This window comes from Lithobates pipiens, unplaced genomic scaffold (genome assembly GCF_037356315.1).
Source record: "Lithobates pipiens isolate NorthernLeopardFrog02 unplaced genomic scaffold, aLitPip1_a1.2 Scaffold_35, whole genome shotgun sequence".
NCBI classification, from domain to species: Eukaryota; Metazoa; Chordata; class Amphibia; order Anura; family Ranidae; genus Lithobates; species Lithobates pipiens.
The window spans coordinates 15436303-15451747 of NW_027507811.1; the positions used below are offsets into that span (position 1 = coordinate 15436303).

Here is a 15445-nt window from a genome sequence, read left to right on the forward strand (position 1 = left end):
TCCTCAATATAACGTCATGTTCCCAACAAATGAGGAGGAGATACTGTACACCATATGAAAGGTCCATCTCCATTCCTCAATATAACGTCATGTTCCCAACAAATGAGGAAAATGAGGAGGAGATACTGTACACCATATGAAAGGTCCATCTCCATTCCTCAATATAACGTCATGTTCCCAACAAATGAGGAGGAGATTCTGTACATCATATGAAAGGTCCATCTTCATTCCTCAATATAACGTCATGTTCCCAACAAATGAGGAGGAAATACTGTACACCATATGAAAGGTCCATCTCCATTCCTCAATATAACGTCATGTTCCCAACAAATGAGGAGGAGATACTGTACACCATATGAAAGGTCCATCTCCATTCCTCAATATAACGTCATGTTCCCAACAAATGAGGAGGAAATACTGTACACCATATGAAAGGTCCATCTCCATTCCTCAATATAATGTCATGTTCCCAACAAATGAGGAGGAGATACTGTACACCATATGAAAGGTCCATCTCCATTCCTCAATATAATGTCATGTTCCCAACAAATGAGGAGGAGATGCTGTACACCATATGAAAGGTCCATCTCCATTCCTCAATATAACGTCATGTTCCCAACAAATGAGGAGGAGATTCTGTACATCATATGAAAGGTCCATCTTCATTCCTCAATATAACGTCATGTTCCCAACAAATGAGGAGGAGATACTGCACACCATATGAAAGGTCCATCTCCATTCCTCAATATAACGTCATGTTCCCAACAAATGAGGAGGAGATACTGTACACCATCTGAAAGGTCCATCTCCATTCCTCAATATAACGTCATGTTCTCAACAAATGAGGAGGAGATACTGTACACCATATGAAAGGTCCATCTCCATTCCTCAATATAACGTCATGTTCTCAACAAATGAGGAGGAGATACTGTACACCATATGAAAGGTCCATCTCCATTCCTCAATATAACGTCATGTTCCCAACAAATGAGGAGGAGATGCTGTACACCATATGAAAGGTCCATCTCCATTCCTCAATATAACGTCATGTTCCCAACAAATGAGGAGGAGATTCTGTACATCATATGAAAGGTCCATCTTCATTCCTCAATATAACGTCATGTTCCCAACAAATGAGGAGGAGATACTGCACACCATATGAAAGGTCCATCTCCATTCCTCAATATAACGTCATGTTCCCAACAAATGAGGAGGAAATACTGTACACCATATGAAAGGTCCATCTCCATTCCTCAATATAACGTCATGTTCCCAACAAATGAGGAGGAAATACTGTACACCATATGAAAGGTCCATCTCCATTCCTCAATATAATGTCATGTTCCCAACAAATGAGGAGGAGATACTGTACACCATATGAAAGGTCCATCTCCATTCCTCAATATAATGTCATGTTCCCAACAAATGAGGAGGAGATGCTGTACACCATATGAAAGGTCCATCTCCATTCCTCAATATAACGTCATGTTCCCAACAAATGAGGAGGAGATTCTGTACATCATATGAAAGGTCCATCTTCATTCCTCAATAAAACGTCATGTTCCCAACAAATGAGGAGGAGATACTGCACACCATATGAAAGGTCCATCTCCATTCCTCAATATAACGTCATGTTCCCAACAAATGAGGAGGAGATACTGTACACCATATGAAAGGTCCATCTCCATTCCTCAATATAACGTCATGTTCTCAACAAATGAGGAGGAGATACTGTACACCATATGAAAGGTCCATCTCCATTCCTCAATATAACGTCATGTTCCCAACAAATGAGGAGGAGATACTGTACACCATATGAAAGGTCCATCTCCATTCCTCAATATAACGTCATGTTCCCAACAAATGAGGAGGAGATACTGTACACCATATGAAAGGTCCATCTCCATTCCTCAATATAACGTCATGTTCCCAACAAATGAGGAGGAAATACTGTACACCATATGAAAGGTCCATCTTCATTCCTCAATATAACGTCATGTTCCCAACAAATGAGGAGGAGATACTGTACACCATATGAAAGGTCCATCTCCATTCCTCAATATAACGTCATGTTTCCAACAAATGAGGAGGAGATACTGTACACCATATGAAAGGTCCATCTCCATTCCTCAATATAACGTCATGTTCCCAACAAATGAGGAGGAGATACTGTACACCATATGAAAGGTCCATCTTCATTCCTCAATATAACGTCATGTTCCCAACAAATGAGGAGGAGATACTGTACACCATATGAAAGGTCCATCTCCATTCCTCAATATAACGTCATGTTCCCAACAAATGAGGAGGAGATACTGACACCATATGAAAGGTCCATCTCCATTCCTCAATATAACATCATGTTCCCAACAAATGAGGAGGAGATACTGTACACCATATGAAAGGTCCATCTCCATTCCTCAATATAACGTCATGTTCCCAACAAATGAGGAGGAGATACTGTACACCATATGAAAGGTCCATCTCCATTCCTCAATATAACGTCATGTTCCCAACAAATGAGGAGGAGATACTGTACACCATATGAAAGGTCCATCTCCATTCCTCAATATATCGTCATGTTCCCAACAAATGAGGAGGAGATACTGTACACCATATGAAAGGTCCATCTCCATTTCTCAATATAACGTCATGTTCCCAACAAATGAGGAGGAGATACTGTACACTATATGAAAGGTCCATCTCCATTTCTCAATATAACGTCATGTTCCCAACAAATGAGGAGGAATTACTGTACACCATATGAAAGGTCTATCTCCATTCCTCAATATAATGTCATGTTCCCAACAAATGAGGAGGAGATACTGTACACCATATGAAAGGTCCATCTCCATTCCTCAATATCTCGTCTTGTTCCCAACAAATGAGGAGGAGATACTGTACACCATATGAAAGGTCCATCTCCATTCCTCAATATAACGTCATGTTCCCAACAAATGAGGAGGAGATACTAACACCATATGAAAGGTCCATCTCTATCCCTCAATATAACGTCATGTTCCCAACAAATGAGGAGAAGATACTGTACACCATATGAAAGGTCCATCTCCATTCCTCAATATAATGTCATGTTCCCAACAAATGAGGAGGAGATGCTGTACACCATATGAAAGGTCCATCTCCATTCCTCAATATAACGTCATGTTCCCAACAAATGAGGAGGAGATACTGTACATCCTATGAAAGGTCCATCTTCATTCCTCAATATAACGTCATGTTCCCAACCAATGAGGAGGAGATACTGTACACCATATGAAAGGTCCATCTCCATTCCTCAATATAACGTCATGTTCCCAACAAATGAGGAGGAGATACTGTACACCATATGAAAGGTCCATCTCCATTCCTCTATATAACGTCATGTTCCCAACAAATGAGGAGGAGATACTGTACACCATGTAAAGGATTTATCTACAATTCCTTATCTTTATCCAACTGATGAATCAGAGACAATGTAGGACTTGAGGGCTGCATGTGACCCTGTTGTACTTATTGTGAGGCTCTCAAACATGGGCCGCCGTAGTTGGAGTTTTCCTTACCTAGATGAATACTCCGGCAATCAAACTGCCATTTGTTGGTTCAATGGTTTAATTTTTTTTTTCAACATTTTCTTTTCACCCTTGTAGTCAGTTTTCTCTCTCTCACCATCATGCCCATTGTATACATATGACTTCTGAATACAAGATGTATGAGAACAGATATGATTTATATTAAATATTGCTTTCCAGCAGATGGACGGTGTTCCTGGAATATAAATACATCGGAGGGACATCTTATTATATCTCCAGATTGTAAGGCAGAAGATACTGACATTCCACAATATTCTCCGAAAGGGAACTCTGATTGGTTGACAAGATCCACAGATCCTTCTAATTCTGAGGAACCTTCTGAGAAATCCCATACTATGACTTCATATGTCCATCCAAGTTCTCGCAGATCAACAGATCCATCCAATCCACAGATCTTTTCTTCAAGCCATAAGAGGGTTCACACAGGAGAGCGGTCATTGTCATGTTCAGATTGTGGGAAATCTTTCACTGCAAACAAAAACCTTCTTATGCACCAGAGAATTCACACGGGTGAACGTCCTTTCTCTTGTTCGGAGTGCGGGAAAGGTTTCCTTAAAAAAGAAAACCTTCTTAGGCACCAAAGAATTCACACTGGTGAGCGTCCCTATCCATGTTCAGAGTGTGGGAAATGTTTCACTCAGAAAGATCAACTTATTGTACACCAGAGAATTCACACAGGTGAGCGTCCCTATCCATGTCCAGAGTGCGAGAAAAGTTTCATCCGGAAAGCAGCCCTGGATTCCCATCAAAGAATTCACACGGGTGAGCGCCCTTTCTCTTGTTCAGAGTGCGGGAAAGGTTTCCTTAAAAAAGCAACCCTTATTATACACCACAGAACCCACACAGGTGAAAATCCTTATGTATGTTCAGAGTGCGGGAAGTGTTTCATTGAGAAAAAAAACCTTCTTAGGCATCAAATAATTCACACGGGTGAGCGTCCTTTTTCATGTTCAGAGTGTGGGAAAAGTTTTACTCGTAAAGCAGAACTTGCTGTACACCTTAAAATTCACACGGGTGAGCGTCCTTTCTCTTGCTCAGAGTGCGGGAAACGTTTCATTAAAAAGGGAAATCTTACTAAACACCAGAGAATTCACACCAGTGAGCGCCCTTTTCCTTGTTTGGAGTGCGGGAAAGGTTTCTTTAACAAAGAAAGTCTAATTGTACACAACAGAACTCACACCGGCGAGCGCCCTTATTCATGTTCAGAGTGCGGAGAATCTTTCGCTCAGGAAGGATCACTTGTTAAACATCAGAAAATTCACACAAGGGAGCGTCCATTTCCATGTTCAGAGTGTGGGAAATCCTACATTAATAAAAGAGACCTTGTTAAACACCAGAAAATTCACACGGGGGAGCGTCCCAATTCATGTTCAGAGTGCGGGAAATGTTTCAACGCGAAAGAAAACCTTGTGAAACACCAGAGACTTCACACAGGTCCGGATCTTTCGCTCAGGAAGGAGCAATTGTTGAACATCAGAGAGGTCACACAGGTGAGCGCCCTTATGCATGTCCAGAGTGCTGGAAATCTTTCTCTTAGACAGGAGGCCTTGTTAAACACCGGAGAATTCACACTGGTGAGCATCCCTATTCATGTTCAGGGTGCGGGAAATGTTTCAGTGTGAAGTGACAGCTTGTGCAACACCAGAGAATTCACACGGGCGAGCGTCCTTCTTCATGGTCAGAGTGCGGAAAATGTCAGTCCTAGAGTCTTCCCTTGTCTTCTTCTACAGGTGATACTCAAAAAAATTTGAATGAAAGTTCATTTATTTCACTAACATTTTGAGATGGGAATGAGGGACACCTACTTGCAAATGTACGTAGGCAAAGGACACGCCCCCCTGCCACACCCCCTTAAAGGAGCATTAACCCCCAAAAAAGGTTAATTAAATCCACAAGGACTTTTTATACCACTACTATTCCTTTTATATTGGCTTTTAAAATTTACAAATGCAGCAATTTAGAATTTGGATGAAAGGTTTAGCACTGGGAAACACTTTTTTAAAGATAAAAGGTGCAATTTATATACAACTATATGGATCTGACCAAAATGAGGGGGACAGAGGGACAAAATCCGGGACAGTTTCTCCAAATCAGGGACAGTTGGGAGCTATGCTAATACAACTTAAAGTGGCGTTCCCACCAAAAAAATAAATAAATAAATAGCTTAAAATTCATAAAAAAAGAAAAATAATTGAAAAAAAAATTTTTTACTTACCTCTAAATGCCTGTTGCTAGGGGGTCCCTCGTAGTCTGCCTCCTTCATTGCCCGGGCTGGTGACATCACTTCCGCTCGGCGCCGCACAGTCATCTGGGACCTGTCACGTGTGTCCCAGATGCGGCGTATCACTTTTTCAGCAATTACTGCCTCAATGCGGCGTGGCATGGAAGCCATCAGCCTGTGGCACTGCTGAGGTGTTATGGAAGACCAGGAGGCTTCAATATTGGCCTTCAGCTCTTCTGCATTGTTCGGTTTCTCATCTTTCTCTTGGCAATGCCCCATAGCTTCTCTATGGGGGGTTCAGGTCAGGTGAGTTTGCTGGCCAATCAAGCACAGTAATCCCACGGTCATTGAACCAGGTTTTGGTGCAGCGTGGGGCAGGTGCCAAGTCCTGCTGGAAAGTGAAGTCGGCATCCCCATAGAGCTCGTCTACGGAAGGAAGCATGAAGTGCTCCACAATCTCCCGGTAGATGGCTACGTTGACCTTGGACTTAATGAAGCACAGTGGACCAACGCCAGCAGATGACACGGCTCCCCAAATCAACACAGACTGTGGAAACTTCACACTGGACTTCAGGCATCTTGCAGTGGGTGCCTCTCCATTCTTCCTCCATACTCTGGGTCCTTGGTTTCCAAATGAGATGCAAAATTTGCTCTCATCAGAAAAGAGGACTTTGGACCACTGAGCAACAGACCAGGTCTGTTTTTCCTTAGCCTGGGTAAGGCGCTTCTGACGTTGTCTTTTGTTCAGGAGTGGCTTGACAAGAGGAATACGACGTTTGAAGGCCATGTCTAGGATCCGCCCGCGTGTGGTGGCTCTCAATGCACCACTGAGCAACAGACCAGGTCTGTTTTTCTTTAGCCTGGGTAAAGCGCTTCTGACGTGGTTTGTTGTTCAGGAGTGGCTTGACAAGAGGAATACGACGTTTGAAGGCCATGTCCAGGATCCGCCCGCGTGTGGTGGCTCTCAATGCACCACTGAGCAACAGACCAGGTCCGTTTTTCTTTAGCCCGGGTAAGGCGCTTCTGACGTGGTTTGTTGTTCAGGAGTGGCTTGACAAGAGGAATACGATGTTTGAAGGCCATGTCCAGGATCCGCCCGCGTGTGGTGGCTCTCAATGCATCACTGAGCAACAGACCAGGTCTGTTTTTCTTTAGCCCGGGTAAGGCGCTTCTGACGTGGTTTGTTGTTCAGGAGTGGCTTGACAAGAGGAATACGACGTTTGAAGGCCATGTCCAGGATCCGCCCGCGTGTGGTGGCTCTCGATGCACTGACTCCAGCCTCGGTCCACTCCTTGTGAAAGTCCCCAACACTCTTGATCGACCTTTTCCTGACAATGTTCTCCAAACTGCGGCCATCCCTGCTGCTTTTGCACCCTTTTTCTTCCACACTTTTCCCTTCCACATAACTTTATTTGAGAACATCCAACTTCCTTTGCAATGACCTTTTGAGGCTTTCCCTCCTTGTGGAGGGTGTCAATGATGGTTTTCTACACAACTGTCAGGTCAGCAGTCTTTCCCATGATTGTGATTCCTACTGACCATTTAACCACTTCCCGCCCACGGCCGTCATATGATGTCCTGGACTTTCAGTAAGAATATCTGAATATCCTTGTTTTCAGCCGGCGATTCTGTGCACCATAAGAACGATCATAGCGGCAGTGATCGCTCTTACAGGCGACGGGAGGGGACATCCCCCCGCCCCCTCCCGCGCGCCATCCGGTGCTTCTCCGGGGCTCTCCCGTGCCATCGAGGACCCGGAGAAAGAATCGTCCGGTGCCGGATGATGACGATAGAGATTTCCGGTGACCAGATGGTCACCAGTCATCTCTATGACCGTCGGAGGCCCGGGTGCGACGTTATCACGTCACGCCCGGGTTCCCGGAAGTAAACAAAGCCGCGATCGCGGCTGTCAGCATGAGATCTGTGAAATTTTTTTCACGATCTCATGCTTTCCAGCCCATAGGAGAGATGTGGGGTCTTACTGACCCCATATCTCTCCATAAAGAGGACCTGTCACATAGATTCCATAGAATCTACATCTACATAGATGGAATAAAAGTGATCAAAACATAAATAAAGCTGCAAAAAATAAAGTAAAATAAAAAATAAAATTAAAAAATTTGTTTTTTAAAACGCCCCTGTCCCCAGGAGCTCGCGCTCAGAAGCGAACGCACGCGTTACTCCCGCCCTCATATGTAAACGCCATTCAAACTACACATGTGAGGTATCGCCACGTGCGTTAGAGCACAAGCAACAATTCTAGCTCCAGACCTCCTCTGTAACTCTCAAGGTGTAACCTGTAAAGCATTTTTAAAACGTCGAGATTTTTAAGTACTGAAGTTTGGCGTCATTCCATGAGTGTGCGCAATTTTAAAGCGTGACATGTTAAGTATCTATTTACTCGGCGTAACATCATCTTTCACATTATACAAAAAAATTGGGCTAACTTTAACTGTTTTGTTATTTTTTAAATCATGAAACTTTTTTTTTAAAAAAAAAATGCGTTTGAAAAATTGTTGCGCAAATACTGTGCGAGATAAAAAGTTGCAATGACTGCCATTTTATTCCCTAGGGTGTCTGCTAAAAAATATATATATATAATGTTTGGGGGTAATTTTATAGCAAACAAATTATGATTTTTACATGTAGAAGAGGAGTGAGGAGAGGAGTGCCAAACCTCATCATGCCTCTGCCTCTAGGAGTCTGCCTCTAGTAACAGACGAAAAACAAGCTCTGGACTGCCACACTCTTCAGAAGACCACTTTCTTTTATGGTCTTCTGAAGAGTGTGGCAGTCCAGAGCTTGTTTTTCGTCTGTTGCTAATGATAATAGCCAGCACCTGAGGCTTCCCCTCCGAAGAGACAGTTTACAGCCTACATGTGTGCTCCTGGAGCGGTGAGATCCCTTCTCCTTCATTGTATAAAGTTTGCCTCTAGGAGTCATGCCTGTGATTGTTAGGGTCCTGCAATGTCTCATGGGACTTTCAAAACAGCTGGAGAGCCGAGGTTCCCTACCCCTGGTTTAAAGGCTCAGGAACCCATTGCAGGTGTTATGGGTTAATTAGCTGATTAGAGTGGGACACCTTGAGCCTAGAATATTGCACCTTTTTTCTCAATTTTCAGATTTTCTGAGATTGTGGATTTGGGATTTTCATGAGCTGTAAACCATAATCATCATAATTACGACAAATCACGGCTTGAACTATCTTGCTTTGCATGTAATGAGTCCATCTCATATATTAGTTTCACCTTTTAGGTTGCATTAGTGAAATAAATGAACTTTTGGCCGATATTCAAATTTTTCAGGTATCACCTGTATTTCTTGGAGACTCTGATGATGGGACATCCCAAGAGGACAAATGTTACCCTACGAGCCTCAGATTCTCCTAGGGAGGGGGTCAGATAGTCCCAAGTGGTGTACAAAGCACATCACAGTACATTGGGGTATAGTAAGAATGTTTTAGTTTTTAGGGGTGTGCGGTGTGATCGGTATAAACCCATAAGGAATAAATTATAGGAACACGGATCTCATATGAAATAGTACTGAGCTAGTCCAATAGTTATACCGATAGCACCATGAAAATTGCCCATTGGTGGTCAGTTGGAGAAAAGCTCACATACACTATATCAGGCCTGCCTTCACTTCCTGTCTTCCATAGAGACTTCCTGTCTTGGTAGAAGTGAGATCACCACCTTGTGGAGCTCAGAAGAACTGCAGCCCCGAGAAACATCCTAGACTGAGAACACGGCTTCGTGCTCTCATCTCCACTCCCACCAAGGAAGATAGAAACATATCTTATTTTGCCAAAAGTATTAGGACGCCTGCCTTTGTAGTTTGCAGGCACATGAACTTTAACCACTTCTCGACCGGCGCACGACGATGTACGTCAGCAGAATGGCAGGGACAGGCAAATTGGTATACAGGGTGCATCCATTTAAAATTTGGCGCTGTGCCATCGCGTGCGCGCACATGCCGGTCGGGACCCCGTGAGTCCGACCGCGGGTCCCGTGGACTCGATCGCCGCGGGGATACCCGCGATCGTCTCACGGGGAGGGAGAACGGGGAGGGAGAACGGCAGCATCTCCCCGTTCTGCCTAGCGACAAGTGACGCTGATCTCTGCTTCCTGTGATTGGAGCAGAGATCAGTGTTCACTACCACACGGCCACGCCCCCCACAGTTAGTAACACGCCCCTAGGACACACTTAACCCCTACACTGCCACCCCCTGGTTAACCCCTTCACTGCCAGTGTCATTTACGCAGGAAACACTGCATTTGTATAGCACTGATTGCTGTATAAATGACAATGTTCCCAAAAATGTGTCAAAAACTTCTGATGTGTCCACCATAATGTCGCAGTCACAATAAAAATCGCAGATCGCCACCATTACTAGTAAAAAAAAGAATTATTCATAAAAATGCCATAAAGCTATCCCCTATTTTGTAAATGCTATAAATTTTGTGCAAACCAATCAATAATCGCTTATTGTGATTTTTTTTACCAAAAATATGTAGAAGAATACGTATCGGCCTAAACTGAGGAAAAAATGTTTATTTTTTATATATTTTTGGGGGATATTTATTATAGCAAAAAGTAAAAAATAATGTGTTTTTTTCAAAATTGTCGCTCTTTTTTTGTTTATAGCGCAAAAAATAAAAACCGCAGAGGTGATCAAATACCACCAAAAGAAAGCTCTATTTGTGGGAAAAAAAGTACGCCAATTTTGTTTGGGAGCCACGTCGCACGACCGCGCAATTGTCAGTTAAAGCGACGCAGTGCCGAATCGCAAAAAGGGGCCTAGTCCTTTTGGCTGCAAATTGGTCCGGGGCTTAAGTGGTTAAAGAAAATCTTGTTGCACAGAGGAGCTAATAGATCAACTGAGCTTTGCATAACAGTCCTAGCTCAGCAGAAGAATTCCTCGACAATACTACAAGTTAAAGCAGTATGGCAATAACAACATATTATATACACGTATGTACAATGAAATACCACTTGAACGTGACCTGAAAGGATAAGCAAGAGTTAAGCCTTAATTCTGGCAACACGTCTAGAGGGAAACCCAGGACGGCCTAATTAACCTTTAATCCTAATGCGAGATCAAGCAAAACAAGAATGGTAGGAGGGCCCTTTAAGCAGTAATGACAGTAATGTCCCCGTTGCAGACCTGATGGTCTTCACCGGCAGTTGGAGCTAATTAACTATATCCAATAAGTTGCAGTAACAAGGCAATGGTATTTCTTGGAATGGTTGGGGCTAAAGGTGTCTATGTAAAGTGTTCAAATAGAAGTGTAGTAAAGTGTTCCCAAGGTAAAGCTGTCTGTACACAGTGTCCCAGTAAAACAACAAAGAAAGGTTTGCAAAGGTGGGCAATTGCCCTCTCACCAACGACCAGGCCGAATCAACGCCTTCTGAACAGCGGCTCCCGCAGAGGTGTCCTTGCAGCGGATCCGCTGTGACGATCACCTGATGCGAAGCATGAAGCACGGGTTGTCGAAACTGCCAAGTTGATGCTGTATAGATGTCTGATGAACAGCAAGCAGTGCTACAAACTTCTCGGTCGGGTTGGAATGTTGTACCCCGCGTGGTAGGCCGTGACCTCACCCTCCCTGTACAGAGAGGTCCGTCTCACACACAAGGCCCAGGAGGAAGAGAACGCGGGGCGCGTCTCTGGCCTCTTTTATAGCTCTTCCCAGCAATCTCCTAGAGCAGTGATGGGCAACCTTTTTGGCGTGGTGTGTCAAAAATCGGCAAAAAATCGAGCATAACTCGCGTGGTGTGTCACTTCGACAAAAAAACATAATTTTGCGCAATTTATAGTTTAAACTACAAAAATGTATAATTGCAATACATAATTGTATTTAATAAACCAAAAACAAATTATTTAACATACCTGCTTAGTAACTTCTTTGTTCATCAGTCGATTTCGTATGTTGCCCTTGATATTATTGAACTTGTTTGGGGTGCCGTGAACCAGGGCTGTGGAGTCGGCTGCTTCCAGCTCCACGTCCTCATCAACATGCCGCTCCAGCCCGCCCCTGCTATGAATATTCCTAGTGACGCGAGGGCGAAGATTATGAATATTCATAGCGGGGGCGGGCCGGAGCGGCATGTTGATAAGGACGTGGAGCTGGAAGCAGCAGACTCCACAGCCCTGCCGTGAACTGAGATAAGTGAGGGGGAGGGCGAATTCTTTAACTAACCTGCCTATTAGTGACTTTTTTGTTGCTGAATTTCATTGGCTAAATCTTCAATTGAAGGTTGGTATTTTGTACACTTCAGGCCCAAGAAAGCGCTACTAACCTCATCTGTCAATCTGTTTCTTTTGTTGGTTTTGATATTATTTAATGCTGAGAATAAGGTCTCACAAAAGTACGTAGAAGGAAAAATTGTGAGTAAAGCTGTTGCTATATTTGTCAGGGTGCTAAAAGTGTCTGGTAGTCTGTTCCAGGCACTCCAAATTTCCTGTTCGTAGTGGCACTCATCTTTATTCTCCAAGCGGCCCCTTTCCAGATTCTCAAGCTTTGACCTCAAGTCTACAAACACCTGAGCCCAGATGCTGTCTTGAAATTCTGCAAGCTGCATCTCCAAATCATCTATTTGCATCCATTGGAAACCATTTAATTCCAAACTATTGTAGACTACTACATCAGGATACTTAATTATTTTCATGGTCTGTTCTAGGCTTCTAAATTGACTAAATCTATCAGTAAACTGGTCAAGTAACGAGTCTAAAACATGCTGGTACTTCATATGCAAGAGTTCCACTTCATTTCGTACAGCTGCACTGGCCTTCTCAAAATGCTTTTGTACTCGAGGAAAATACTTATACGTTTTAGTTTCTACATCTCGCTTGAAAATTTTTACTTTACTTTCAAAAGCTTTTATGTATCCAAACATAACATCAATACTTTTGCCAAAACCTTGTAACTTTAAGTTCAGTTCATTAACATGAACAGAGAGATCTGTAAAAAACATCAGGGTGTTGACCCACTTATCATCATTGAGCTGAGGAAAGTTTCCCAGATCCTTCTCTTCAAGAAATACCTTCATTTCTTCAAAGCACTCCACAAAGCGCTCAAGAACCTTGCCTCGGCTCAACCATCTTACATTATTGTACATCAGCAGTCCACTGTAGGTGGAATCAACCTCCTGTAAAAGTGCTGAAAATTCTCGCTTGTGAAGGGGGCGAGCAGCTATTAAATTAACTATTTTTGTTAGAACTGACATTAAGTCATTTAAGTCAGTGAATCCTGCCTTGGCACATAAAGCCTCCTGATGGATAATACAATGAAAAGGCACAATCGCATGTCCAATAGCTTCTGTAAACAATTTCACAAATCCAACGTTTTTCCCCACCATGTTTGGGGCACCATCTGTCGTCACTGACACAACTTTAGATATATCAATGCTTAGGTCGCAGAATGTTTGCATAACAACCTTACATATTTCGCTTCCTGATGTACTTGTTGGCACTGATACTAACTTTATCAACTCTTCTCTCATTGTGTGACCATCAGAATATCGACCAATAATGGCCAACTGAGCATGCGATGTGACATCAGTAGTTTCATCAAGAGAGATGGAAAAATATTTACAATTCCTTATGTCTCTCTTTAATTGCTGTTGTACGTTTGTGTTCAGTCTCATTATTCGGTCTTTTATGATATTTCTACTGAGTGGTAACTCAGATATTCTCTTAATAATTGCATCTTTATTCTGCATATCGTGAAATAGAACTGGCGCACATCTTAGGAGAGTTTCTTTAATAAATTCTCCCTCATTAAGCGCTTTTGCATGCTGAGCTATGGAGTGAGCAATGCTCAAACTTGCAGAGTTTAAATTTGTAGAGCCTTTTATAAATTTAAGGATGGAGTTAGATTGGCTTTTATAAAGGTGTAGCTTCCTGGAAATGTATTCCCTCCTATCATCCTCACTTTTTTCCAAGATCTGGGAATGATTAGTTTCAAAATGTCTATTTATATTCCACGTTCTGCTTACTACCGTTTCAGTACATAGAACGCAAAATGATCTGCCATTTTTTTCTATAATGCCATAGATCTCGCTCCATGTCTCTTGAAAGGGTCGGCCACTGCTACTACCACTCCCTTTACTTAACCTTTGTTTTTTATTTTTTGGGTGCTCCATCAGTGGGCCAGTGACAGATAGAATTATAGATAGCCAATTAGGGGTTAACTAGCCTAACAAGCTAACACAACCTCCCCCTCACTTATCTCAGTTATTGCGGGCAATTACAAGTCCATGGCACCCCAATAGTTTCTGCTAATGGCGCTCACAGTTCCCGTTGGCACTCCGCTGTTCCCTGCTGTGGTGGGGTCGTAACCGACAGTCCCAGGAGTAGACTCTCTGTGCCGGCCTGACTGGAGAGAGGCGCGCACTGTTCCCGCGCTCCTCTCCTGCGGGTCCTCCTTCGCCGCGCTGATGACGTGTGTGCGCACGGCACGCACGCCTTACCAGCAGCCCCTGCGCTCAGAAAGGGGCGGCGGCGATACAGTAAGTGAGTGTGGGCGGGGGAGATCACACGTCCCGCCCCCCCCCCCCCCCGTTCCTCCAGCACAGATTCTCTCATCCTCGGCGGCCGTGCAGGAGCCGAGGATGAATCGCATGAAATCCTGTGCGTGTCACCCCAAATGGCTACGCGTGTCAGCACTGACACGTGTGTCATAGGTTCGCCATCACTGTCCTAGAGGATAGCAAAGATCCCTGGGATATGTAGTCCATGTATAGTCATGCGAAGCAATTGCCATTCTGAGGAACTACCAATCCCACAATCCCTTTGGTTTTTGCTCGCGACTATGATGTCAGTTACTGACTCTGGGCACTAGAGGGGCAATATGATATATAGAAATGACAGGGAATCGTTGTACTTTGCATTTGTAATCCACATTGCTACACTTAACTAACATGACTCATTTGCTTTCAGCAGGTTTCCTCGCTGTCAGCAGAATTTGAGAAAAACACAGTGGGAAAGGGGGGGGGGGGGGGTTCCAGGCCCTTCAGGTCTGGTATGGATTTTGAGAAGAACCCCAACACCAAAACGTGTGAAAAAAATGGCGCAGAGTCCTCCCCAAGCTCCATACCAGACCCTTTGCTCTTGTATGTATTTTAATGGGAGACCCACGCCCTCATTTTTTTGAAAATGGCGTGGGGTCCCACCCAAAATCCATACCAGTCCCTTTATCCAAGCGCACAGGCCAGAAAAGGGGGAGGGAGTGAGCAAGTGCCCCCACTGCTGAACCATACTAGGCCACATGCCCTCAACATGGGAAGATGCTTTGGGGAAGGTGGCTTCCCCCCCCCCCCAAAGCGCCTTGTCCCCAAGTTGATGAGAACAAGGGCTTCTTCCCCACAACCCTGGACCAGTGGTTGTGGGGGTGATTTTTCAAAATCTGTAAGCCCCCCTTTAACAAGGCCCCCCTCCTTGTGAATCAGTATGAGCATAAAATTTGCAAAGTGAAAAAAAAACCAGACAGTTTTCGACAAGTCTTTTATTCAAAAACCCCCAAAAATAAATGTCCCTCCAACGTCAATCACGATCAATGCAGACTCGTATGAAAAACAAAAAAATCCACCCCCTGCCAAACGCAACCGGTCCCGTGTCCCATCACTTGCCAGG

At 43.8% G+C, this 15445-nt stretch overlaps 1 protein-coding gene across 1 annotated transcript in view; it reads left to right on the plus strand.

The window, feature by feature from the left end:
* The window catches only part of LOC143955512 (uncharacterized), a 103767-nt gene that overhangs the window by 65188 nt on the left and 23134 nt on the right, over positions 1 to 15445 (plus strand). Inside the window, 1 exon segment of the mRNA XM_077465546.1 lies at positions 3750 to 5080. Within this exon segment, the coding sequence (XP_077321672.1) occupies positions 3750 to 5080 (1331 nt within the window).